We start from the raw sequence: 26841 nt of genomic DNA, 5'->3' as shown, positions 1-26841 counted from the left end.
GTCAGATATCCACCACAGTGTTTGAACATGCGGTAAGTCAGATATCTACCACATTGTTTAGACATGCTGTAAGTCAGATATCTACCACATTGTTTAGACATGCAGTTAGTCAGATATCTACCGCAGTGTTTGAACATGCAGTTAGTCATATATCTACCACAGTGCTTGAACATGCGGTTAGTCAGATATCTACCACAGTGTTTAAACATGTGGTAAGTGAGATATCTACCACAGTGTTTAAACATGTGGTAAGTCAGATATCTACCACAGTGTTTAAACATGCGGTTAGTCAGATATCTACCACAGTGTTTGAACATGTGGTAAGTCAAATATCTACCACAGTGTTTGAACATGAGGTAAGTGAGATATCTACCACAGTGTTTGAACATGCAGTTAGTCATATATCTACCACAGTGTTTAAACATGCGGTTAGTCAGATATCTACCACAGTGTTTGAACATGTGGTAAGTCAGATATCTACCACAGTGTTTGAACATGAGGTAAGTGAGATATCTACCACAGTGTTTAAACATGCGGTTAGTCAGATATCATCCACAGTGTTTGAAAATGCGGTAAGTGAGATATCTACCACAGTGTGTAAACATGCGGTTAGTCAGATATCATCCACAGTGTTTAAACATGCCGTAAGTGAGATATCTACCACAGTGTTTAAACATGCGGTTAGTCAGATATCATCCACAGTGTTTAAACATGTGGTAAGTGAGATGTCTACCACAGTGTTTGAACTTGCAGTAAGTGAGATATCTACCACAGTGTTTGAACATGCCGTAAGTCAGATATCCACCACAGTGTTTAAACATGCAGTAAGTCAGATATCCACCACAGTGTTTAAACATACGGTAAGTCAGATATCCACCACAGTGTTTAAACATGTGGTAAGTCAGATATCTACCACAGTGTTTAAACATGTGGTAAGTCAGATATCTACCACAGTGTTTAAACATGCGGTTAGTCAGATATCTACCACAGTGTTTGAACATGTGGTAAGTCAAATATCTACCACAGTGTTTGAACATGAGGTAAGTGAGATATCTACCACAGTGTTTGAACATGCAGTTAGTCATATATCTACCACAGTGTTTGAACATGCGGTTAGTCAGATATCTACCACAGTGTTTGAACATGTGGTAAGTCAGATATCTACCACAGTGTTTGAACATGAGGTAAGTGAGATATCTACCACAGTGTTTGAACATGCGGTTAGTCAGATATCTATCCACAGTGTTTGAAAATGCGGTAAGTGAGATATCTACCACAGTGTGTAAACATGCGGTAAGTCAGATATCATCACAGTGTTTGAACATGCCGTAAGTGAGATATCTACCACAGTGTTTAAACATGCGGTTAGTCAGATATCATCCACAGTGTTTAAACATGTGGTAAGTGAGATATCTACCACAGTGTTTGAACTTGCAGTAAGTGAGATATCTACCACAGTGTTTGAACATGCCGTAAGTCAGATATCTACCACAGTGTTTAAACATGCAGTAAGTCAGATATCCACCACAGTGTTTGAACATACGGTAAGTCAGATATCTACCACAGTGTTTAAACATGTGGTAAGTCAGATATCTACCACAGTGTTTGAACATGCGGTAAGTCGGATATCCACCACAGTGTTTAAACATGTCGGTAAGTCGGATATCCACCACAGTGTTTGAACATACGGTAAGTCAGATATCCACCACAGTGTTTGAACATGCGGTAAGTCAGATATCCACCACAGTGTTTAAACATGCAGTAAGTCAGATATCTACCACAGTGTTTGAACATGCGGTAAGTCAGATATCCACCACAGTGTTTAAACATGCAGTAAGTCAGATATCCACCACAGTGTTTGAACATGTGGTAAGTCAGATATCTACCACAGTGTTTAAACATGTGGTAAGTCAGATATCTACCACAGTGTTTGAACATGCGGTAAGTCAGATATCTACCACAGTGTTTAAACATTCGGTAAGTCAGATATCTACCACAGTGTTTAAACATACGGTAAGTGAGATATCTACCACAGTGTTTAAACATGCGGTAAGTCATATATCTACCACAGTGTTTGAACTTGCAGTTAGTCAGATATCTACCACAGTGTTTAAACATGTGGTAAGTGAGATATCTACCACAGTGTTTGAACATGAGGTAAGTGAGATATCTACCACAGTGTTTGAACATGTGGTAAGTCAGATATCTACCACAGTGTTTGAACATGTGGTAAGTCAGATATCTACCACAGTGTTTGAACATGCGGTAAGTGAGATATCTACCACAGTGTTTAAACATGTGGTAAGTCAGATATCTACCACAGTGTTTGAACATGCGGTTAGTCAGATATCTACCACAGTGTTTGAACATGTGGTAAGTCAGATATCTACCACAGTGTTTGAACATGCGGTAAGTCAGATATCTACCACAGTGTTTGAACATGTGGTAAGTGAGATATCTACCACAGTGTTTGAACATGCAGTTAGTCAGATATCTACCACAGTGTTTGAACATGTGGTAAGTCAGATATCTACCACAGTGTTTGAACATGTGGTAAGTGAGATATCTACCACAGTGTTTGAACATGCATTTAGTCAGATATCTACCACAGTGTTTGAACATGCGGTTAGTCAGATATCTACCACAGTGTTTGAACATGCGGTTAGTCAGATATCTACCACAGTGTTTGAACATGAGGTAAGTCAGATATCTACCACAGTGTTTGAACATTAGGTAAGTAAGATATCTACCAGTGTTTGAACATGAGGTAAGTCATATATCTACCACAGTGCTTGAACATGCGGTTAGTCAGATATCTACCACAGTGTTTAAACATGTGGTAAGTCAGATATCTACCACAGTGTTTGAACTTGCAGTAAGTGTTATATTTACCACAGTGTTTGAACATGTGGTAAGTCAGATATCTACCACAGTGTTTGAACATGCTGTAAGTGAGATATCTACCACAGTGTTTGAACATGTGGTAAGTCAGATATCTACCACAGTGTTTGAACATGTGGTAAGTCAGATATCTACCACAGTGTTTGAACATGTGGTAAGTCAGATATCTACCACAGTGTTTGAACATGTGGTAAGTCAGATATCTACCACAGTGTTTGAACATGTGGTAAGTCAGATATCTACCACAGTGTTTGAACATGCTGTAAGTCAGATATCTACCACAGTGTTTGAACATGCGGTAAGTGAGATATCTACCACAGTGTTTGAACATGAGGTGTCAGATATCTACCACAGTGTTTGAACATGCGGTTAGTCAGATATCTACCACAGTGTTTGAACATGTGGTAAGTGAGGTATCTACCACAGTGTTTGAACATGTGGTTAGTCAGATATCTACCACAGTGTTTGAACATGCATTTAGTCAGATATCTACCACAGTGTTTGAACATGCGGTTAGTCAGATATCTACCACAGTGTTTGAACATGCGGTTAGTCAGATATCTACCACAGTGTTTGAACATGAGGTAAGTCAGATATCTACCACAGTGTTTGAACATGAGGTAAGTAAGATATCTACCAGTGTTTGAACATGAGGTAAGTCAGATATCTACCACAGTGTTTGAACATGCAGTGAGATATCTACCACAGTGTTTAAACATGCGGTTAGTCAGATATCTACCACAGTGTTTGAACATGTGGTAAGTGAGATATCTACCACAGTGTTTAAACTTGCAGTTAGTCAGTTATCTACCACAGTGTTTAAACATGTGGTAAGTCAGATATCTACCACAGTGTTTGAACATGTGGTAAGTCAGATATCTACCACAGTGTTTGAACATGTGGTAAGTCAGATATCTACCACAGTGTTTGAACATGCGGTAAGTCAGATATCTACCACAGTGTTTGAACATGCGGTAAGTGAGATATCTACCACAGTGTTTAAACATGCGGTTAGTCAGATATCTACCACAGTGTTTAAACATGCGGTTAGTCAGATATCATCCACAGTGTTTAAACATGTGGTAAGTGAGATGTCTACCACAGTGTTTGAACTTGCAGTAAGTGAGATATCTACCACAGTGTTTGAACATGCCGTAAGTCAGATATCCACCACAGTGTTTGAACATGCGGTAAGTCAGATATCTACCACATTGTTTAGACATGCTGTAAGTCAGATATCTACCACATTGTTTAGACATGCAGTTAGTCAGATATCTATCGCAGTGTTTGAACATGCAGTTAGTCATATATCTACCACAGTGCTTGAACATGCGGTTAGTCAGATATCTACCACAGTGTTTAAACATGTGGTAAGTCAGATATCTACCACAGTGTTTAAACATGTGGTAAGTCAGATATCTACCACAGTGTTTAAACATGCGGTAAGTCAGATATCTACCACAGTGTTTGAACATGTGGTAAGTCAGATATCTACCACAGTGTTTGAACATGCTGTAAGTCAGATATCTACCACAGTGTTTGAACATGTGGTAAGTGAGATATCTACCACAGTGTTTGAACATGCAGTTAGTCATATATCTACCACAGTGCTTGAACATGCGGTTAGTCAGATATCTACCACAGTGTTTAAACATGTGGTAAGTCAGATATCTACCACAGTGTTTGAACATGCAGTTAGTCATATATCTACCACAGTGCTTGAACATGCGGTTAGTCAGATATCTACCACAGTGTTTAAACATGTGGTAAGTCAGATATCTACCACAGTGTTTGAACATGCTGTAAGTGAGATATCTACCACAGTGTTTGAACATGTGGTAAGTCAGATATCTACCACAGTGTTTGAACATGTGGTAAGTCAGATATCTACCACAGTGTTTGAACATGTGGTAAGTCAGATATCTACCACAGTGTTTGAACATGTGGTAAGTCAGATATCTACCACAGTGTTTGAACATGTGGTAAGTCAGATATCTACCACAGTGTTTGAACATGCTGTAAGTCAGATATCTACCACAGTGTTTGAACATGCGGTAAGTGAGATATCTACCACAGTGTTTGAACATGAGGTAAGTCAGATATCTACCACAGTGTTTGAACATGCGGTTAGTCAGATATCTACCACAGTGTTTGAACATGTGGTAAGTGAGGTATCTACCACAGTGTTTGAACATGTGGTTAGTCAGATATCTACCACAGTGTTTGAACATGCAGTTAGTCAGATATCTACCACAGTGTTTGAACATGCGGTTAGTCAGACATCTACCACAGTGTTTGAACATGCGGTTAGTCAGATATCTACCACAGTGTTTGAACATGAGGTAAGTCAGATATCTACCACAGTGTTTGAACATGCGGTTAGTCAGATATCTACCACAGTGTTTGAACATGCGGTTAGTCAGATATCTACCACAGTGTTTGAACATGAGGTAAGTCAGATATCTACCACAGTGTTTGAACATGCAGTGAAATATCTACCACAGTGTTTGAACATGCGGTAAGTGAGGTATCTACCACAGTGTTTGAACATGCGGTTAGTCAGATATCTACCACAGTGTTTGAACATGTGGTAAGTGAGGTATCTACCACAGTGTTTGAACATGTGGTTAGTCAGATATCTACCACAGTGTTTGAACATGCGGTTAGTCAGATATCTACCACAGTGTTTGAACATGCGGTTAGTCAGATATCTACCACAGTGTTTGAACATGCGGTTAGTCAGATATCTACCACAGTGTTTGAACATGCGGTAAGTGAGATATCTACCAGTGTTTGAACATGAGGTAAGTCAGATATCTACCACAGTGTTTGAACATGCAGTGAGATATCTACCACAGTGTTTGAACATGCAGTAAGTGAGATATCTACCACAGTGTTTGAACATGCAGTAAGTGAGATATCTACCACAGTGTTTGAACATGCGGTAAGTCAGATATTTACCACAGTGTTTGAACATGCGGTAAGTCAGATATCTACCACAGTGTTTAAACACACAGTAAGTCAGATATCCACCACAGTGTTTAAACACGCGGTAAGTCAGATATCCAACAGTGTTTGAACATACAGTGAGTTGGTGGGAATAGCGGGCTGAATATTTATGTGACCTCTATGGTAATTAAGTTTGCTGATTTCAAGTCTTTCTTTGAAATCACTGATAGCTATTAGTTACAGTATTCATTATTTTTTTGTTTCATTCAAAAACAGATACATGTATTTGTTTTAGAAGCCATGAAAGTAAATAAATATGTCTATAAACAAAAATACAGTATTCTTCACTAAACTGTATTTTTAAAATCTAATTAACGGGCCAGTTCTTTAATACTCAAGGCTACATGATCTGTCTGGTTTTGTTGTAGAAATCTAATTAACAGGCTAGTTCTTTAATACTTGAGGGTATGCAATCTCTCTGGTTTTATTTGTAAAAATCTAAATAACAGGCTAGTTCTTTAATACTTGAGGGTATGCAATCTCTCTGGTTTTATTTGTAAAAATCTAATTAACAGGCTAGTTCTTTAATACTTGAGGGTATGCAGTCTCTCTGGTTTTATTTGTAAAAATCTAATTAACAGGCTAGTTCTTTAATACTTGAGGGTATGCAGTCTCTCTGGTTTTATTTGTAAAAATCTAAATAACAGGCTAGTTCTTTAATACTTGAGGGTATGCAATCTCTCTGGTTTTATTTGTAAAAATCTAAATAACAGGCTAGTTCTTTAATACTTGAGGGTATGCAATCTCTCTGGTTTTATTTGTAAAAATCTAATTAACAGGCTAGTTCTTTAATACTTGAGGGTATGCAATCTCTCTGGTTTTATTTGTAAAAATCTAATTAACAGGCTAGTTCTTTAATACTTGAGGGTATGCAATCTCTCTGGTTTTATTTGTAAAAATCTAAATAACAGGCTAGTTCTTTAATACTTGAGGGTATGCAATCTCTCTGGTTTTATTTGTAAAAATCTAATTAACAGGCTAGTTCTTTAATACTTGAGGGTATGCAATCTCTCTGGTTTTATTTGTAAAAATCTAATTAACAGGCTAATAATCAAAGGTACATGTTCTCTGGTTTTGTTGTAGAAATCTGATTCTTGATGGAAATTGGCTGAAGGAAGAAAACTGGCATGAACTCATTGGAGAAGAAAGTTTGTAAGTTTTCAATGTTTATAAACACAGACAGACAGACAGATGACAAATATACACAGACATACATACAAACAATAGACACTGACAGACAGACAGACAGATGGCAAATATACACAGACAGACATACAAACAATAGACACTGACAGCCAGACAGACAGATGGCAAATATACACAGACATACAAACAATAGACTCTGACAGACAGACAGACATACAGTAGACACTGACAGACAGACAGACAAATAGTCACTGACTGACAGACAAATAGATTCTGACAGACAGACAGACCAAGGCAGTTGCAGGTTGTCAGGCAGATAGACAGACGGACAGATGGCTGGATTCAAGGATAGTACAAGGAAATCACGGCTAACATGGTTTTAGCCAATTTTCTGATTTTCTTTGAAAATTATTCAAAAGTTGTTAATTTAAAGAACATTTTATCAGCAGACTGAGTGTTGTAGGCACTTATTAATTATTTATATGTGCATACAGAGATTTTTATTGATTGTTGATGCATGTTTACAGAGTTCAGAATATGTCCCTTCGGAACTGTCTGATAACAGACAAAGGCGCTGAGGGGATTGGACAAGCGCTTGGCACACCGAAGAAAGTAAACACCAAACTGTTGTCCCTGAACCTGGCTGGTAACCGAATCACAGACACTGGGTGTGAGCATATAGCCAGGGTATGTAGTACTTGCTATATTTCACCAGTGAGTAAAACAGTTTAATTACATAGAGCCAGGGTATGTGGTACTTGCTATATCTCACCCATGAGTAAAACAGTTTAATTACATAGAGCCAGGGTATGTGGTACTTGCTATATCTCACCCGTGAGTAAAACAGTTTAATTACATAGAGCCAGGGTGTGTGGTACTTGCTATATCTCACCCGTGAGTAAAACAGTTTAATTATATAGAGCAGGGTGTGTGGTACTTGCTGTATCTCACCCGTGAGTAAAACAGTTTAATTACATAGAGCCAGGGTGTGTGGTACTTGCTGTATCTCACCAGTGAGTAAAACAGTTTAATTACATAGAGCCAGGGTGTGTGGTACTTGCTGTATCTCACCAGTGAGTAAAACAGTTTAATTATATAGAGCCAGGGTGTGTAATACTTGCTATATCTCACCAGTGAGTAAAACAGTTTAATTATATAGAGCCAGGGTATGTGGTACTTGCTATATCTCACCAGTGAGTAAAACAGTTTAATTACATATAGCCAGGGTATGTGGTACTTGCTATATCTCACCAGTGAGTAAAACAGTTTAATTACATAGAGCCAGGGTATGTGGTACTTGCTATATCTCACCAGTGAGTAAAACAGTTTAATTATATAGAGCCAGGGTATGTGGTACTTGCTATATCTCACCAGTGAGTAAAACAGTTTAATTATATAGAGCCAGGGTATGTGGTACTTGCTATACTTGCTGAGTAAACAGTTTAATTATATAGAGCTCACTTGCTATACCCAGTGAGTAAAACAGTTTAATTATATAGAGCCAGGGTGTGTGGTACTTGCTATATCTCACCAGTGAGTAAAACAGTTTAATTACATAGAGCTATATCAGTGAGGGTATGTGGTACTTGCTATATCTCACCAGTGAGTAAAACAGTTTAATTATATAGAGCCAGGGTATGTGGTACTTGCTATATCTCACCAGTGAGTAAAACAGTTTAATTATATAGAGCCAGGGTATGTGGTACTTGCTATATCTCACCAGTGAGTAAAACAGTTTAATTATATAGAGCCAGGGTATGTGGTACTTGCTATATCTCACCAGTGAGTAAAACAGTTTAATTATATAGAGCCAGGGTAACTTGCTATATCTCACCAGTGAGTAAAAGTTTAATTATATAGAGCAGTTTAATATATAGAGCCAGGGTATGTGGTACTTGCTATATCTCACCTGTGAGTAAAACACCAGGGTATGTGGTACTTGTGAGTACAACAGTTTAATTATATAGAGCCAGGGTATGTGGTACTTGCTATACCTCACCTCACCAGTGAGTAAAACAGTTTAATTATATAGAGCCAGGGTATGTAGTACTTGCTATATCTCATCAGTGAGTAAAACAGTTTAATTATATAGAGCCAGGGTATGTGGTACTTGCTATATCTCACCAGTGAGTAAAACAGTTTAATTATATAGAGCCAGGGTATGTGGTACTTGCTATATCTCACCAGTGAGTAAAACAGTTTAATTATATAGAGCCAGGGTATGTAGTACTTGCTATATCTCACCAGTGAGTAAAACAGTTTAATTATATATATGTAGAGCCAGGGTAGTACTTGCTATATCTCACCAGTGAGTAAAACAGTTTAATTATATAGAGCCAGGGTATGTAGTACTTGCTATATCTCACCAGTGAGTAAAACAGTTTAATTATATAGAGCCAGGGTATGTAGTACCTAGTGAGTAAAACAGTTTAATTATAGAGTATGTAGTACTTGCTATATCTCACCCGTGAGTAAAACAGTTTAATTATATAGAGCCAGGGTATGTAGTACTTGCTATACCTCACCAGTGAGTAAAACAGTTTAATTATATAGAGCCAGGGTATGTGGTACTTGCTATATCTCACCAGTGAGTAAAACAGTTTAATTATATAGAACCAGGGTATGTGGTACTTGCTATATCTCACCCGTGAGTAAAACAGTTTAATTATATAGAACCAGGGTATGTGGTACTTGCTATACCTCACCAGTGAATAAAACAGTTTAATTATATAGAGCCAGGGTATGTGGTACTTGCTATATCTCACCAGTGAGTAAAACAGTTTAATTATATTTAGCCAGGGTGTGTAGTACTTGCATTATTTTTCCAATATAACATACAACAACTGATGGTGATAACAATAGCTACCTGTATATATAATAGATAATTGAATTGAAAGTTGTTTTCACAGGGTCTGCGTATGAACCGGACGTTACTGTCTCTGTCTCTGGCCAGCAACCAGATTGGAGACAAGGGAACGAGCAAGATGGCCGAGGTAAACACATGATACAACACAGTTCATACTCATCAACACAACACAGTTCATACTCATCAGCACAACACAGTTCATACTAATCAACACAACACAGTTCATACTCATCAGCACAACACAGTTCATACCCGTAAACACAACACAGTTCATACTCATCAGCACAACACAATTCATACCCGTAAAACACAACACAGTTCATACTCATCAACACAAGACAGTTCATACTCATCAGCACAACACAGTTCATACCCGTAAACACAACACAGTTCATACCCGTAAACACAACACAGTTCATACTCATCAGCACAACACAGTTCATACTCGTCAACACAACACAGTTCATACTCATCAGCACAACACAGTTCATACTCGTCAACACAACACAGTTCATACTCATCAACACAACACAGATACAGCACAGTTCATATTCTTCATACTCCTTAATAGAACACATTATACAACAGTTCATATTCATCAACACAGAATGTTATACCACACATCGTATTATACAACACCATAATTTCTGGTTGTGTGTCAGTAGCATGTGGGTAAAATCACAGGTCTTCAGATTTAATGGTAACCATCATTTCTGGTATCATGTCAGTAGCATGTTGGTAAAATCACAGAACCAAAATTTAGTTTCCCATGATTGTTATATCGAGTATGACTATTCAACAAAAATAATATAAATAGTTTCCGATGGGTTCCCATGATCACAAGGTATGGAACCGAAAAAGCGTTCCCATGAAATTTGAAATCCTATGGCCTGTTTTACTGTTTGCAGACTTTGTCGTGTTTCATGCTGACACATATGTTATTATTTTATTTTACTCTTTGTAGACTGTAATTTCTCACTAACACATGTGCTATTATTTTACTGTTTGCAGACTTTGTCATTTCAAACTGACACATGTATTATTATTTTACTGTTTGTAGACTTTGTCATTTGAAACTGACACATGTGTTATTATTTTACTGTTTGTAGACTTTGTCATGTTTCCCACTGACACGTTATTATTTTACCGTTTGCAAACTTTGTCATTTCTCACTGACACATATGTTATTATTTTACTGTTTGCAGACTTTGTCGCGTTTCCCACTAACACACGAGGAGGTGGTAGAGAGAAGGAGACAGATCTCAGATAAAGGATCACCTGACAGAAACAAGTCGGTAAGTTTTTCATGGTCTGTTGGTCACCTGACAGAAACAAGTCGGTAAGTTTTGCACAGTCTGTTGGTCACCTGACAGAAACAAGTTGGTAAGTTTTTCACGGTCTGTTGGTCACCTGACAGAAACAAGTCGGTAAGTTTTTCACGGTCTGTTGGTCACCTGACAGAAACAAGTCGGTAAGTTTTGCACAGTCTGTTGGTCACCTGACAAAAACAAGTCGGTACGTTTTGCACGGTCTGTTGGTCACCTGACAGAAACAAGTCGGTACATTTTGCACGGTCTGTTGGTCACCTGACAGAAACAAGTCGGTAAGTTTTTCACGGTCTGTTGGTCACCTGACAGAAACAAGTCGGTAAGTTTTTCACGGTCTGTTGATCACCTGACAGAAACAAGTCGGTAAGTTTTGCAGTCTGTTGGTCACCTGACAGAAACAAGTCGGTACGTTTTGCACGGTCTGTTGGTCACCTGACAGAAACAAGTCGGTACATTTTGCATGGTCTGTTGGTCACCTGACAGAAACAAGTCGGTAAGTTTTTCACGGTCTGTTTGTCACCTGACAGAAACAAGTCGGTAAGTTTTGCACGGTCTGTTGGTCACCTGACAGAAACAAGTCGGTACGTTTTGCACGGTCTGTTGGTCACCTGACAGAAATAAGTTTGTAAGTTTTTCATGGTCTGTTGATTACCTGCATTTTTCACGGTTTGCTGGTTACTCAAATCTGCACTTGAGATGCTGTATGAGTGGCAAACTGTCACCTTTTATAGTATGATACCTGTAGTTATATACTCAGTGTCACTATTGAAGGGTCACTCATATTGTTAGTACTACACATGTTAACGATGCCCGTCCAACACACTAATTATGAAAGAAGGAAGGTATGACCTTCATGGATTAGACCCTGAGTGAGGTCTCCTAAGTAGCATATGGATTTCAATATGAGTAATGGTACTTCCGGTTGGAAGCTACAACAAAATGGTAAAAGTTATGCAAACACATGTACCTACTATCACCCCAACAAATGGGTTGTCGTAACGCACCCATGTCTGAAATTCTGTATGTTGTGCTCGTGCAATGCGTTCTCACCATGGGTATTAAAGTGTGCATGATTGCCATCCACATATTCACGCACACTTCAGTTCAAAATGCGTCCTGTTTTGACTAATGTTGAGAAGGGCAATGGAGTAGGTCGCATACAGGTTGAACACAGTCAACGAGAAGTCGCGAGGCACTTTAATGTCAGTCACTGTGATTGGGTGGATGAGGCAACGACTTCAAATGACTGGATCTGTTTCCTATGCACAAAGACCAAGGGCAGCATTAATCTCACGATCATGTTATATCTCACTATCATCTCACTATTGTTGTATCTCACTAACATTATATCTCACTATCATGTATTTCAATATCATCTCACTATGATGTTGTATCTCACTATCGTGTTATATCTCACTATCATGTTGTATTTCACTATTATCTCACTATAATGTTGTATCTCACTATCATGTTATATCTCACTATCATGTATCTCACTATCATGCTGTATCTCACTATCATCTCACTATGATGTTGTATCTCACTATCATGTTGTATCTCACTATCATCTCACTATCATGTTGCATCTCACTATCATGTTATATCTCACTATCATCTCACTATCATGTTGTATCTCACTATTATGTTGTATCTCACTATCATCTCACTATGATGTTGTATCTCACTATGATGTTATATCTCACTATGATGTTTCTCACTACCATCTCACTATGATGTATTTCAATACCATCTCACTATGATGTATCTCACTATCACACTGTATCTCACTATGATGTTATATCTCATCATGTTGTATCTCACTATCATCTCACTATGATGTTGTATCTCACTATCATGTTATATCTCACTATCATGTTGTATCTCACTATCATCTCACTATCATGTATCTCACTATCATGTATCTCACTAAATTATATCTCACTATCATGTATCTCACTATCATGTTATATCTCACTATCATGTATCTCACTATCACCTCACTATGATGTTGTATCTCACTATCATGTTATATCTCACTATGATGTAGTTCACTACCATCTCACTGTCATGTTGTATCTCACTATGATGTTATATCTCACTATCATCTTACTATGATGTTGTATCTCACTGTCATGTTATATCTCACTATGATGTTGTATCTCACTATCTTGTTATATCTCACTATGATGTTTATTTCACTACCATCTCACTATGATGTTGTATCTCACTATGATGTTATATCTCACTATCATCTCACTATCACATTGTTTCACCTCACAGCCATCTCCTACTCGCCGAGCCGACTCACAGAATCGACCCGGCAGCGTACGGAGCGGTGTGCACATGGACAAAACCAAGAGAGACAAACCGTCCGCCAAACAGAAGAAGGTACAGTACAGTAGCAAATGAAGTAGAAAACCAGCTGGTACAGTAGGCAAATCAAGTAGAAAACCAGCTAGTACAGTAGCAAATCAAGTAGAAAACCAGCTGGTACAGTAGCAAATCAAGTAGAAAACCAACTAGTACAGTAGCAAATCAAGCAGAAAACCAACTAGTACAGTAGCAAATCAAGTAGAAAACCAGCTGGTACAGTAGAAAATGAAGTAGAAAACCAGCTAGTACAGTAGCAAATCAAGTAGAAAACCAGCTAGTACAGTAGCAAATCAAGTAGAAAACCAGCTAGTACAGTAGCAAATCAAGTAGAAAACCAGCTAGTACAGTAGCAAATCAAGTAGAAAACCAGCTAGTACAGTAGCAGAAATCAAGCAGAAAACCAGCTAGTACAGTAGCAAATCAAGCAGAAAACCAGCTGGTACAGTAGCAAATCAAGTAGAAAACCAGCTAGTACAGTAGCAAATCAAGTAGAAAACCACCTAGTACAGTAGCAAATCAAGTAGAAAACCAGCTAGTACAGTAGCAAATCAAGTAGAAAACCAGCTAGTACAGTAAGTAAATCAAGTAAAAAACCCAGCTAGTGCAGTAAGCAAATCAAGTAGAAAACCAGCTAGTACAGTAGCAAATCAAGTAGAAAACCAGCTAGTACAGTAGCAAATCAAGTAGAAAACCAGCTAGTGTAGTAAGCAAATCAAGTAAAAAACCCAGCTAGTGCAGTAAGCAAATCAAGTAGAAAACCAGCTAGTACAGTAGCAAATCAAGTAGAAAACCAGCTAGTACAGTAGAATATCAAGCAGAAAACCAACTAGTACAGTAGCAAATCAAGTAGAAAACCAGCTGGTACAGTAACAGAAATCAAGCAGAAAACCATCTAGTACAGTAGCAAATCAAGCAGAAAACCAGCTGGTACAGTAGCAAATCAAGTAGAAAACCAGCTAGTACAGTAGCAAATCAAGTAGAAAACCAGCTGGTACAGTAGCAAATCAAGTAGAAAACCAGCTAGTACAGTAGCAAATCAGGCAGAAAACCAGCTGGTACAGTAGCAAATCAAGTAGAAAACCAGCTAGTACAGTAGCAAATCAAGTAGCAAACCAGCTAGTACAGTAGCAAATCAAGTAGAAAACCAGCTAGTACAGTAGCAAATCAAGCAGAAAACCAGCTAGTACAGTAGGCAAGTCAAGTAGAAAACCAGCTAGTGTAGTGAGCAAATCAAGTAGAAAACCAGCTAGTGCAGTAAGTAAATCAAGTAAAAAACCCAGCTAGTGCAGTAAGCAAATCAAGTAGAAAACCAGCTAGTACAGTAGCAAATCAAGTAGAAAACCAGCTAGTACAGTAGCAAATCAAGCAGAAAACCAACTAGTACAGTAGCAAATCAAGTAGAAAACCAGCTGGTACAGTAGCAGAAATCAAGCAGAAAACCAGCTAGTACAGTAGCAAATCAAGCAGAAAACCAGCTGGTACAGTAGCAAATCAAGTAGAAAACCAGCTAGTACAGTAGCAAATCAAGTAGAAAACCAGCTGGTACAGTAGCAAATCAAGTAGAAAACCAGCTAGTACAGTAGCAAATCAAGTAGCAAACCAGCTAGTACAGTAGCAAATCAAGTAGAAAACCAGCTAGTACAGTAGCAAATCAAGCAGAAAACCAGCTAGTACAGTAGGCAAGTCAAGTAGAAAACCAGCTAGTACAGTAGGAAATCAAGTAGAAAACCAGCTAGTGCAGTAAGTAAATCAAGTAAAAAAACCCAGCTAGTGCAGTAAGCAAATCAAGTAGAAAACCAGCTAGTGCAGTTAGCAAATCAAGTAGAAAACCAGCTAGTACAGTAGGCAAATCAAGTAGAAAACGAGCTAGTGTAGTAAGCAAATCAAGTAGAAAACCAGCCAGTACAGTAGGCAAATCAAGTAAAAAACCCAGCTAGTGTAGTAAGCAAATCAAGTAGAAAACCAGCTAGTGTAGTAAGCAAATCAAGTAGAAAAGCAGCTGGTTAATAACAATAGCAGTTCACTGTTTTTCAACCTACTGTTTAAATCCTTCAGCTGGTTAATATTAATATTTAAAGACACCAAGTGTCACTTGTCAGGTTTCGAAACTACTGCATTGATTCACATGGTATTTGACACTCCAACAGGCTGTCCATTTAGCCAACGTGACTTCAGTCTTCTACAAAAATAGATCAGGTCAGGTCAGGTCAGGTCATGTCATAGGTTTTAACATGCACATTCAGAGCAAGCTGTTGTATTGCACACCTGTCATGGGCACAAGTGCTTTATTTGTTTGCTGTACCATATTTTGACACCCAATAGCCGATGTATTTTTTTGTGCTGGGGTGTCGTTCATTCATTTGGGCGCAGGTGTCGACTTGTGCCGCATGCTCCATCCACCTGTAGTTCTAAGAATGTGTACTGCCAAACACTCGGTTCAAAAATGGTGTATCATTTTGTATTTATATGCAGCAGGTTTTTTAAAATTTCAAAGTGCATGGCACACAACTAACAGTCCACTGACAGAAACGTAAACTCAGTAAATATAATATTAATGGTCAGACTAAGCCCACAGCTGAAAGCTGATGGGGAATGGCAGGTGTGTGGCACAGATAGCCACAAGAGACAAGCACCTGTCACGGTTGGAGAGACAAGGACTGGGATGTGGAGATGGACAGCGAAAGAAGTTGAAAGATAGGAGGAGTTGCCAGATCGGGAAGAAATGAGATGGGATTCAAAGGAGAGAAAGGAAAGGGGGCAGTGGGATAAAAAAAAAAAAAAAAAAAAAAAATAATATTAATAATAATAATATTAATAATAATATTTTAAAAACACAGTGTCAATTGGCTGGGTTCGAACCTACTTCACTGATTCACATGATATTTATTGTATTCTTTTAGGACGGGGCGGGATGTAGCCCAGTGGTAACGCACTTGCTTGATGCATGGTTGGTTTAATTGGGATTGATCCCTGTTGGTGGGCACATTGGGCTATTTCTCGCCTCAGCTAGTGCACCATGACTGGTATTTTAAAGTATGTGGTATGGGCTATCCTGTTTGATTGATGGTGCATATAAAAGATCCCTTGCTACTAATGAAATAATATAGCGGGTTTCTTCTCTAAGACCCAATAGCCGATTATTAATACATCAATATGCTGTAGTGGTGTTGTTAAACAAAACAAACTTTAACTTTCAGGACAATAAGGGCAAGGATGTGAAGGAGGAGGATAAGAAGGGAGGAACACGGAAAGACGACAAAGGAGGAACGAAGAAAGGTAGGATTATGTTGTGTTTTCCTCCCAGTTGAAAGCACACACTACTTTATACCACCAGAATAACATGTTAACAGTGACCTATGTCATACAGTGTCGTTTTGTGTTTTAACATAACACTGTATGTACTAACATCTAACTGACATTAAGCAATTATGGCACTGAGAAGAGGCAGGGTATGTTTTATGAAGCAAAAAGAAATAGTAGTGACCTGTAGGCAGACACTATTTTCAACCCGTGAAACTGAAAACTATGTTTGTTAATCTACAAACCCATAGCCACGTAGTAGGCACACTCATGGTCTGTTTTCTTTTATTATGTACCTTCAAATTATTTTCTGCCAGAAAGTCTGACTGGATTTCACAGAGGCCATCAGCAACCCCCTGATCCCATGCAATATCTTCCTATCATAATTTCCTCCTTTTTTTCATAACATCCCATGCCCATCTCTGAATTGATAATATAAATTTATCAATTATAGTAATTGAATTTATTCTGTTGTAATATTTTATACAGGTACGCGTGTATGTAATTCAGGCTATAACTTTATATTTCACATGCAGTTAATTAAAATAATGAATATTAAGTAATTTTCTTTCTGTTTTTTGGGCTTTTTAAAATGTTTATTACATTGTTTTTTGAGTTATAGTAATCGCTAATTAAGATGATATTTAGTTTGTTTGATAGACCGGTGGTCGAGTTATATTTACATCATGATGATAATATTTTGTTTTGTTAGATCAGTGGTGGAACAGAGGTTACCATGGTTTCAGTTGTTGATGTTTGTTTTCATTTCATTGTTTGTTATTTCATATTCTTTGTAACTTGATTTCATTGCTTGTATTCAGTTGAGATTCAAGCAAGCTGTCCTGGGCACACACCTCAGCTATCTGGGCTGTCTGTGCAGGTCATATGTTAATGGTTAACTGTCTGAGAGAGAGAGAGAGAGAGAGAGAGAGAGAGAGAGAGAGAGAGAGAGAGAGAGAGAGAGAGAGAGAGAGAGAGAGAGAGAGAGAGAGAGAGAAGGGAGGGAGAGAGGGGAGAGAGAGAAGAGGGGAAAGAAGAGGGGAGGGAGAGAAGAGGGGAGAAAGAGAGAAGAGGGGAGAGAAGAGGGGAGAGAGAAAGCGAGAGAAGGGAGGGAAAGAAGAGGTGAGAGAGAAGAGAGAGAGAGAAGGGAGGGGAGAGAGAGAGAAGGGAGGGGGGAGAGAAGAGGGGAGAGAGAGAAGGGAGGGAGAGAGAGAAGAGGGGAAAGAAGAGGGGAGGGAGAGAAGAGGGGAGAAAGAGAGAAGGGAGGGAGAGAAGAGGGGAGAGAAGAGGGGAGAGAGAAAGCGAGAGAAGGGAGGGAAAGAAGAGGTGAGAGAGAAGAGGGGAGAGAGAGAGAAGGGAGGGGAGAGAGAGAGAAGGGAGGGGGGAGAGAAGAGGGGAGAGAGGGAGAGAAGAGGGGGAGTGAGAGAGAGAAGGGATGGAAAGAAGAGGGGAGAGAGAGAGAAGAGGGGAGAGAGAAGGAAGGGAGGGGAGAAGAGAGACAAGGGAGGGAGAGAGAGAAGGGAGAGTGAGAGAGAAAGGGAGGGAGAGAGAGAAGGGAGAGAGAAAGATAAGGAGGTGTAGTGGTTTTTCATCTCTTCTCTGATCCCCTTTATGACTCGTTCTTCATGGAAGTAGAAGTAGGAAGTCAGTATCTACAATGCATATGTTTAGATGTTGTTATGTACGTTTAATGACAGATTTCCTGGGGTATAATTATATACATGCTAGAGCTTATCTGTTTTATCTGTTAAATATATATTTCTCTTTTGGAGTTTTAGATGTTTAATTTCATTTGTTTTTTATTTCACTTATGAAGTTTTGAAAATATTTAATTTTCTCTAACCTTTGTTCTGTTTAAAAAAAAAAATTCATTTTGTGAATGTTTCCAAGTTAGATAATTTTTTAGAGTAATTGTAAAACTAATTGTAGAGTGTAACTAACTACTAGATACATAGAGTATGATATGGTTTACTGTGAACTTGAAGAATATGTTGATGTATCAAAATTAAAATAATGTATCTTCATAAATACAATAATGCAGGATGCAATGTAGTTTTATCTTTGTAAATAAAACAGTGCAGATTCAAATAGAGCACATACCCTAGCTTGAACCAGTGAAAATGGACACTAAGTTTGGTTAAATTACAAACCTGCAACACATTTGGATAAAATTACAAGAGAATGAAACATGAGTCTGTGAAGTTGAAACGTTGAAATAACGTTAAAAATAGACTAAAATTTGACTCCATAACTGTTACTTCTCAGACGCACGTGCATTTTTAGAAATATAACAAAATGTATTTTGTGGTATTCGAGACATCAGGGTGACCAGAAAAATGTTGGGTGTATGGAAATGGATAATTGTAACAATAAAATATAAGTAAAGTTTGATTTCAGTGATCATAAACGGCTTTAATAGTGAAAAATATGTCTTAGTGTTTAAAAACTAGGGTCTGTCCCTTTAATAAATACAATATTGCAGACAGAAATGTAGGTTTCTCTGTGTAAATGACGTGAAATGGTTTGTAGTGTTACGGTTAATAACACAATGCTGACACCAGTGTAAATGGTTGTAGTGTTAAGGTTAATAACACAATGCTGACACCAGTGTAAATGGTTGTAGTGTTAAGGTTAATAACACAATGCTGACACCAGTGTAAATGGTTGTAGTGTTAAGGTTAATAACACAATGCTGAGACCAGTGTAAATGTTTGTAGTGTTAAGGTTAATAACACAATGCTGACACCAGTGTAAATGGTTGTAGTGTTAAGGTTAATAACACAATGCTGACACCAGTGTAAATGTTTGTAGTGTTAGGGTTAATAACACAATGCTGACACCAGTGTAAATGGTTTGTAGTGTTAGGGTTAATAACACAATGTTGACACCAGTGTAAATGGTTTGTAGTGTTAGAGTTAATAACACAATGCTGACACCAGTGTAAATGGTTTGTAGTGTTAGGGTTAATAACACAATGCTGACACCAGTGTAAATGTTTGTAGTGTTAGGGTTAATAACACAATGCTGACACCAGTGTAAATGTTTTGTAGTGTTACAGTTAATAACACAATGCTGACACCAGTGTAAATGTTTGTAGTGTTAGGGTTAATAACACAATGCTGATACCAGTGTAAATGTTTTGTAGTGTTACAGTTAATAACACAATGCTGACACCAGTGTAAATGTTTTGTAGTGTTACAGTTAATAACACAATGCTGACACCAGTGTAAATGGTTGTAGTGTTACAGTTAATAACACAATGCTGACACCAGTGTAAATGGTTGTAGTGTTACAGTTAATAACACAATGCTGACACCAGTGTAAATGGTTGTAGTGTTAGGGTTAACAACACAATGTTGACAACAGTGTAAATGTTTGTAGTGTTAGGGTTAATAACACAATGTTGACACCAGTGTAAATGGTTTGTAGTGTTAGGGTTAATAACACAATGCTGACACCAGTGTAAATCTTTGCAAATGATGTGAAGTGGCTTGTAGAAGTAGGGTTAATAACACAATGCTGACACAAGTGTAAATTTTATAATGGTTGTAACTTAGGAGTCAATCCAAGCTCTGGCGGTCGGACTTCATGGGGTGAGTAAATGGACCTGGTCTTTATAATGTGACACAAGTCAGAAATACTCTCTCGATGAATCTTTTTCAAAATGTGCTGGGGTGTCTGTGATATTCCTCTCTTCTGTTTTCCTTCATCAGGCATAGTCTATTTCCTAATAAAATCTCTTTTGAAATGTGCTGAGGTGTCTGTGACATACATTCCTCTCTTCCGTTTTCCTTCATATGTATCAGGCATATTCTATCTCCTAATAGAAACTCTTTTAAAATGTGCTGGGGTGTCTGTGACATACATTCCTCTCTTCTGTTTTCCTTCATCAGGCATAGTCTATTTCCTAATAAAATCTCTTTTGAAATGTGCTGAGGTGTCTGTGTCATACATTCCTCTCTTCCGCTTTCCTTCATATGTATCGGGCATATTCTATCTCCTAATAAAAACTCTTTTAAAATGTGCTGGCAGTAAATAACTATTGTTGATTTTCCTGGATGCCTCATTATTGGTTCAATCTGATACATCAACCTTAAAGGAGAGGACAATCAAGGCATTTGGCCTGGTATGCATATTCAACGATATATAATGCACATTATTGCTTAATATCAACACGTATAATCGTATAGTTAAAGGAGAGGACAATCAAGGCATTTGGCCTGGTATGCATATTCAACGATATATAATGCACATTATTGCTTAATATCAACAAGTATAATCGTATAGTTAAAGGAGAGGACAATCAAGGCATTTGGCCTGGTATGCATATTCAACGATATATAATGCACATTATTGCTTAATATCAACACGTATAATCGTATAGTTAAAGGAGAGGACAATTAAGGCATTTGGCCTGGTATGCATATTCAACGATATATAATGCACATTATAGCTTAATATCAACAAGTATAATCGTATAGTTAAAGGAGAGGACAATTAAGGCATTTGGCCTGGTATGCATATTCAACGATATATAATGCACATTATTGCTTAATATCAACACGTATAATCGTATAGTTAAAGGAGAGGACAATTAAGGCATTTGGCCTGGTATGCATATTCAACGATATATAATGCACATTATTGCTTAATATCAACACGTATAATCGTATAGTTAAAGGAGAGGACAATTAAGGCATTTGGCCTGGTATGCATATTCAACGATATATAATGCACATTATTGCTTAATATCAACACGTATAATCGTATAGTTAAAGTAGAGGACAATTAAGGCATTTGGCCTGGTATGCATATTCAACGATATATAATGCACATTATAGCTTAATATCAACAAGTATAATCGTATAGTTAAAGGAGAGGACAATTAAGGCATTTGGCCTGGTATGCATATTCAACGATATATAATGCACATTATAGCTTAATATCAACACGTATAATCGTATAGTTAAAGGAGAGGACAGTCAAGGTATTTGGCCTGGTATGCATATTCAACGATATATAATGCACATTATAGCTTAATATCAACACGTATAATCGTATAGTTAAAGGAGAGGACAATTAAGGCATTTGGCCTGGTATGCATATTCAACGATATATAATGCACATTATTGCTTAATATCAACACGTATAATCGTATAGTTAAAGGAGAGGACAATTAAGGCATTTGGCCTGGTATGCATATTCAACGATATATAATGCACATTATTGCTTAATATCAACACGTATAATCGTATAGTTAAAGTAGAGGACAATTAAGGCATTTGGCCTGGTATGCATATTCAACGATATATAATGCACATTATAGCTTAATATCAACAAGTATAATCGTATAGTTAAAGGAGAGGACAATTAAGGCATTTGGCCTGGTATGCATATTCAACGATATATAATGCACATTATAGCTTAATATCAACACGTATAATCGTATAGTTAAAGGAGAGGACAGTCAAGGTATTTGGCCTGGTATGCATATTCAACGATATATAATGCACATTATAGCTTAATATCAACACGTATAATCGTATAGTTAAAGGAGAGGACAATCAAGGCATTTGGCCTGGTATGCATATTCAACGATATATAATGCACATTATAGCTTAATATCAACACGTATAATCGTATAGTTAAAGGAGAGGACAATCAAGGCATTTGGCCTGGTATGCATATTCAACGATATATAATGCACATTATTGCTTAATATCAACACGTATAATCGTATAGTTAAAGTAGAGGACAATCAAGGCATTTGGCCTGGTATGCATATTCAACGATATATAATGCACATTATTGCTTAATATCAACACGTATAATCGTATAGTTAAAGTAGAGGACAATCAAGGCATTTGGCCTGGTATGCATATTCAACGATATATAATGCACATTATTGCTTAATATCAACAAGTATAATCGTATAGTTAAAGGAGAGGACAATTAAGGCATTTGGCCTGGTATGCATATTCAACGATATATAATGCACATTATTGCTTAATATCAACACGTATAATCGTATAGTTAAAGGAGAGGACAATTAAGGCATTTGGCCTGGTATGCATATTCAACGATATATAATGCACATTATTGCTTAATATCAACAAGTATAATCGTATAGTTAAAGGAGAGGACAATTAAGGCATTTGGCCTGGTATGCATATTCAACGATATATAATGCACACTACAACTATAATCGTATAGTTAATTAATAAAACGGTTAAATGTGACGGCTATTATATATAACGGGCGCAGCCATTTTGTACCATCTCAGTGAGTATGCCCTCTGGCGAGCTGGTGGTTACGTAATACTTAACGCGTAACGTCAGAAATGAGCCTTAGAACTAGAGAAACACAATCTACCTGTTCTTTTGTGGGATGATAAATACACATGTAGTCATACATTGCAATGTTCTGTAATAATACACATCCCAGTAAGCCGGCAATAAGTATATCCAGCACTATATATATTATTTTTCAATACAAAATAAAATACCATTGTCAAAGTGGCTACACAACAAGTCGAAACAATTAACAATGTTTTGCCCATACATTAACCTACGTACTGAAATGATACACAGAGTGTTTTCTTAGTTAATTGGTATATACTGTTAGTTGCTTCTACCTGTGATTCCTGATTGGCAGGTGTGTATTTGATTGGTAACCAGACGAGCCAATTAATTGACGCTGTCTAGACACAAAAATACATACCGATATTGTGGAATATTACCTGTCATTCCTAAAATTGTAATGGACATGGTTTATTACTGTAAATAGTTCTGTAAAACTATTGATTAAGTAGACTTTTCCATCTAAAACCACAGAACTGACCAATTACATAGTCCCAAAGAAAAGAAAATTATCACTTGGGTATCGTGGGTTGTCGTTTTTGCTCCAACGTAGCATATCAATAGGCCTAATAGTGTACATTTTTCCTTTGGATTATTTAACAGAGAAAAATACTATAACCCCATTTTGTTCTGTTAATGCAACTTGAAATATATTTAGTTAAATAGTTTATTATATACTCTTCAAAAGAAGAAACGCAAAACCACATTGTCGTAACATTTGGAGAATTGATTTAATTATTGAATGGTGAGTCTGATAATTACCAAATGTTGCAGGATTGTTCACAATTCACTCTAGTCCACTGTGAGTAAGTGATAGGACACACCACCAAGGTCAAGGTCATCTGGAGTCAATACCGGGTGTGGCCTCCGCGTGTGTTGACAACTGCCTGGCACCGCCTGCCCATTGAAGCAACCAGAGTACGGATGACGTCCCGGGGGATGGTGGCCCACTCGGCCTGCAAGGCTGCTGCCAGCTCGGGCAGGGTCTGGGGCTGTGGTTGTCGCTGTCGGAGGCGTCGGTCCAACTCGTCCCAAAGATGCTCAATTGGGTTCAAATCCGGTGATATCGATGGCCAAGGAAGGACATTAATGTTGTTGTTCTGTAGGAAAGCCGTTGTGAGACGTGCTGTGTGAGGCCTGGCGTTGTCATGTTGGAACACTGCGTTGGCGTTGGCCATAACTGGAACGATGTGTGGCCGGAGGATCTGGTCAATGTAGCCCTGTGCATTCAGGTTGCCCTGCACGTGGACCAGGTCAGTTCTGCCAGTGTGTGAGATGGCTGCCCACACCATGACACTACCCCCGCCGAATCTGTCCACTTCCTGCACGCAGTTTGCCGCATAACGTTCACCACGACGCCTATACACGCGACATCTTCCATCATGACGTCGGAGCAGAAATCGGGACTCGTCACTGAACCACACCTGTCTCCATCGCAGTTGAGGCCATTGTCGATGAATCTGGCACCACTGCAGTCGGAGTCGACGGTGTTGTGGTGTTAAGATGACACCTCGAACTGGACGTCTGGCACGAATTCCTACCTCACGTAGGCGGTTCCGTACGGTCTGGTCGGATATCCTGCGCAAACCTGGTATTGCTGCGGCTGTGGAGGTGGCAGTAGTCAATCGTTTCCGAAGGTGGCGTACCCGGATGTAGCGGTCCTGCCCGGGGGTAGTGACCCGTGGTCGACCGGATCTAGGGAGGTCACGTGTTGATCCATGTTGCTGGTAACGGTCCCACAGTCTGGAGATGGTGCTTGGGGACACATGGAATGCCCTGACAACGGCCGTTCTGGATTCGCCTGCGTCTAGTCGGCCGATGGCATTGTTTCTCTGCGGTTCACTGAGACGTGGCATGTCCTGGATTGTCAACTGTCGGCCAGATACAGAGGCCAGGCAAGCGAACACCCTGCACTTTTATACTGTCGGTGTTCATGTTGCACGTGCAGACAACGCACATGCATTGGTGACATGGTTTGCACGTGGCTGCGTTTTTGCGAATATTCACATTTTGGAACTTTATTGTACAGTAGCTGCGTTTTATCGAATGTAACCGTGGGAATGTGTTTGGGATATGCAATGACCTTATATTCACAAAGCATGAACCGGTAGGAAACATAAAATCGGAGTTATAACCCATTTGTACCCTTTTGCGTTTCTTTTTTTGAAGAGTATATTATTATGTCATTTATGCTGTTTTACAAGTCAGGTTGATCAAAGAGAAGCGCCGTGTCGAACATTACTGCTTTTGTTTACACTGTACATACAGGAGATGGTCAGGAGCTGACGTCACTTCGCCCCAAGCTATCCCACCGGACGTCACAAAAACAAAACAAAATGGCTGCCCCCAGTTAGCAGGAATAATCATGTTTTTTTATTAACTCTAAAATTACGCGTTTTTCATTTGCTAAAGTGTCAGTATGTGTTGGTGGTCCGGGTATGCATCTTTCCAACACATAAGGCTCTTGTTTGAGTTGACTCTCCCTTTAAAGGGACATTCCTGAGTTTGCTGCATTGTAAGATGTTTCCGACTAATAAAATATTTCTACAATTAAACTTACATATTAAATATATTTTCTTGTTTAGAATATCAGTGTCTGTATATTCAATGTGTTTCTGGTCGTCTTAATATTTGTAAGAAGCCCAAACTGGATTTTGTTTAAAATATTTTAGGAAATAAAATGAAATTTATCCTAGTACAAATATTAGAACAATTAGAAACATGTTTAATATACAGCCACTAATATTTTATGCAGAAAAATATATTTGATATGTATAATTACAATCGCTAAAAAGTCTCTGCTAGTCAACAGCATTATAAAAATTGCAGAAAACTCAGGAATGTCCCTTTAATGTCTGTCTCTAAACATCTGTTAACTGATCTCTGTAATAATTACTGGGTCATTCAGGTAGTTATATATCAGTTTAATACATGTGTCTCTAAACATCTGTTATCTGATCTCTGTAATAATTACTGGGTCATTCAGGTAGTTATATATCAGTTTTAATGTCTGTCTCTCTAAACATCTGTTATCTGATCTCTGATTCAGGTAGTTATATATGTCTGTCTCTCTAAACATCTGTTAAGTGATCTCTGTAATAATTATTGATCCATTCAGGTAGTTATATATCAGTTTTAATGTCTGTCTCTCTAAACATCTGTTATCTGATCTATGTAATAATTACTGGGTCATTCAGGTAGTTATATATCAGTTTTAATGTCTGTCTCTAAACATCTGTTAAGTGATCTCTGGAATAATTACTGGGCCATTCAGGTATTTCTTATAGATCAGTTTTAATGTCCATCTCTCAGGCAGCTTCTAACTGTAGTAAAGAGGGTTCTTTCTTAAGGTAGTTGTTTCCTAAAGGTGGCTGTATAATGCAGGTGGTCATCTACTAAATGTGGTTGTATAATATAGGTGATTACACAGGTACACTGTAGTTATTACTCATATGTTTTAAATGAGCCACTCGTTGAAAGTGTTATTTAATGTTTAATATACTACTCAAAAGAATTTAAGGGTCAAAAATTTATAACCAAATAAGATTCAGAGTGTATT

At 38.1% G+C, this 26841-nt stretch overlaps 1 protein-coding gene across 4 annotated transcripts in view; it reads left to right on the top strand.

Annotated features, from left to right (window-relative positions):
* LOC121373683 (leucine-rich repeat-containing protein 71-like) overlaps positions 1-26841 on the top strand; it is a 61481-nt gene that overhangs the window by 21209 nt on the left and 13431 nt on the right. For 3 of the 4 annotated variants that reach the window (XM_041500407.1, XM_041500404.1, XM_041500408.1), the window contains exons 7-13: positions 6994-7062; positions 7584-7743; positions 9966-10049; positions 11128-11217; positions 13531-13638; positions 16821-16899; positions 17636-17653. In XM_041500407.1, the coding sequence (XP_041356341.1) occupies positions 6994-7062; positions 7584-7743; positions 9966-10049; positions 11128-11217; positions 13531-13638; positions 16821-16899; positions 17636-17653 (608 nt within the window). The remainder of the gene's footprint in view (positions 1-6993; positions 7063-7583; positions 7744-9965; positions 10050-11127; positions 11218-13530; positions 13639-16820; positions 16900-17635; positions 17654-26841) is intronic. The other variant, XM_041500406.1, reaches the window with a different exon arrangement.

This window comes from Gigantopelta aegis, chromosome 5, assembly GCF_016097555.1.
Source record: "Gigantopelta aegis isolate Gae_Host chromosome 5, Gae_host_genome, whole genome shotgun sequence".
Taxonomy (NCBI): domain Eukaryota; kingdom Metazoa; phylum Mollusca; class Gastropoda; order Neomphalida; family Peltospiridae; genus Gigantopelta; species Gigantopelta aegis.
Note: the sequence above shows the minus strand (reverse complement) of the source record. Positions and strands in the feature narration are given on the sequence as shown.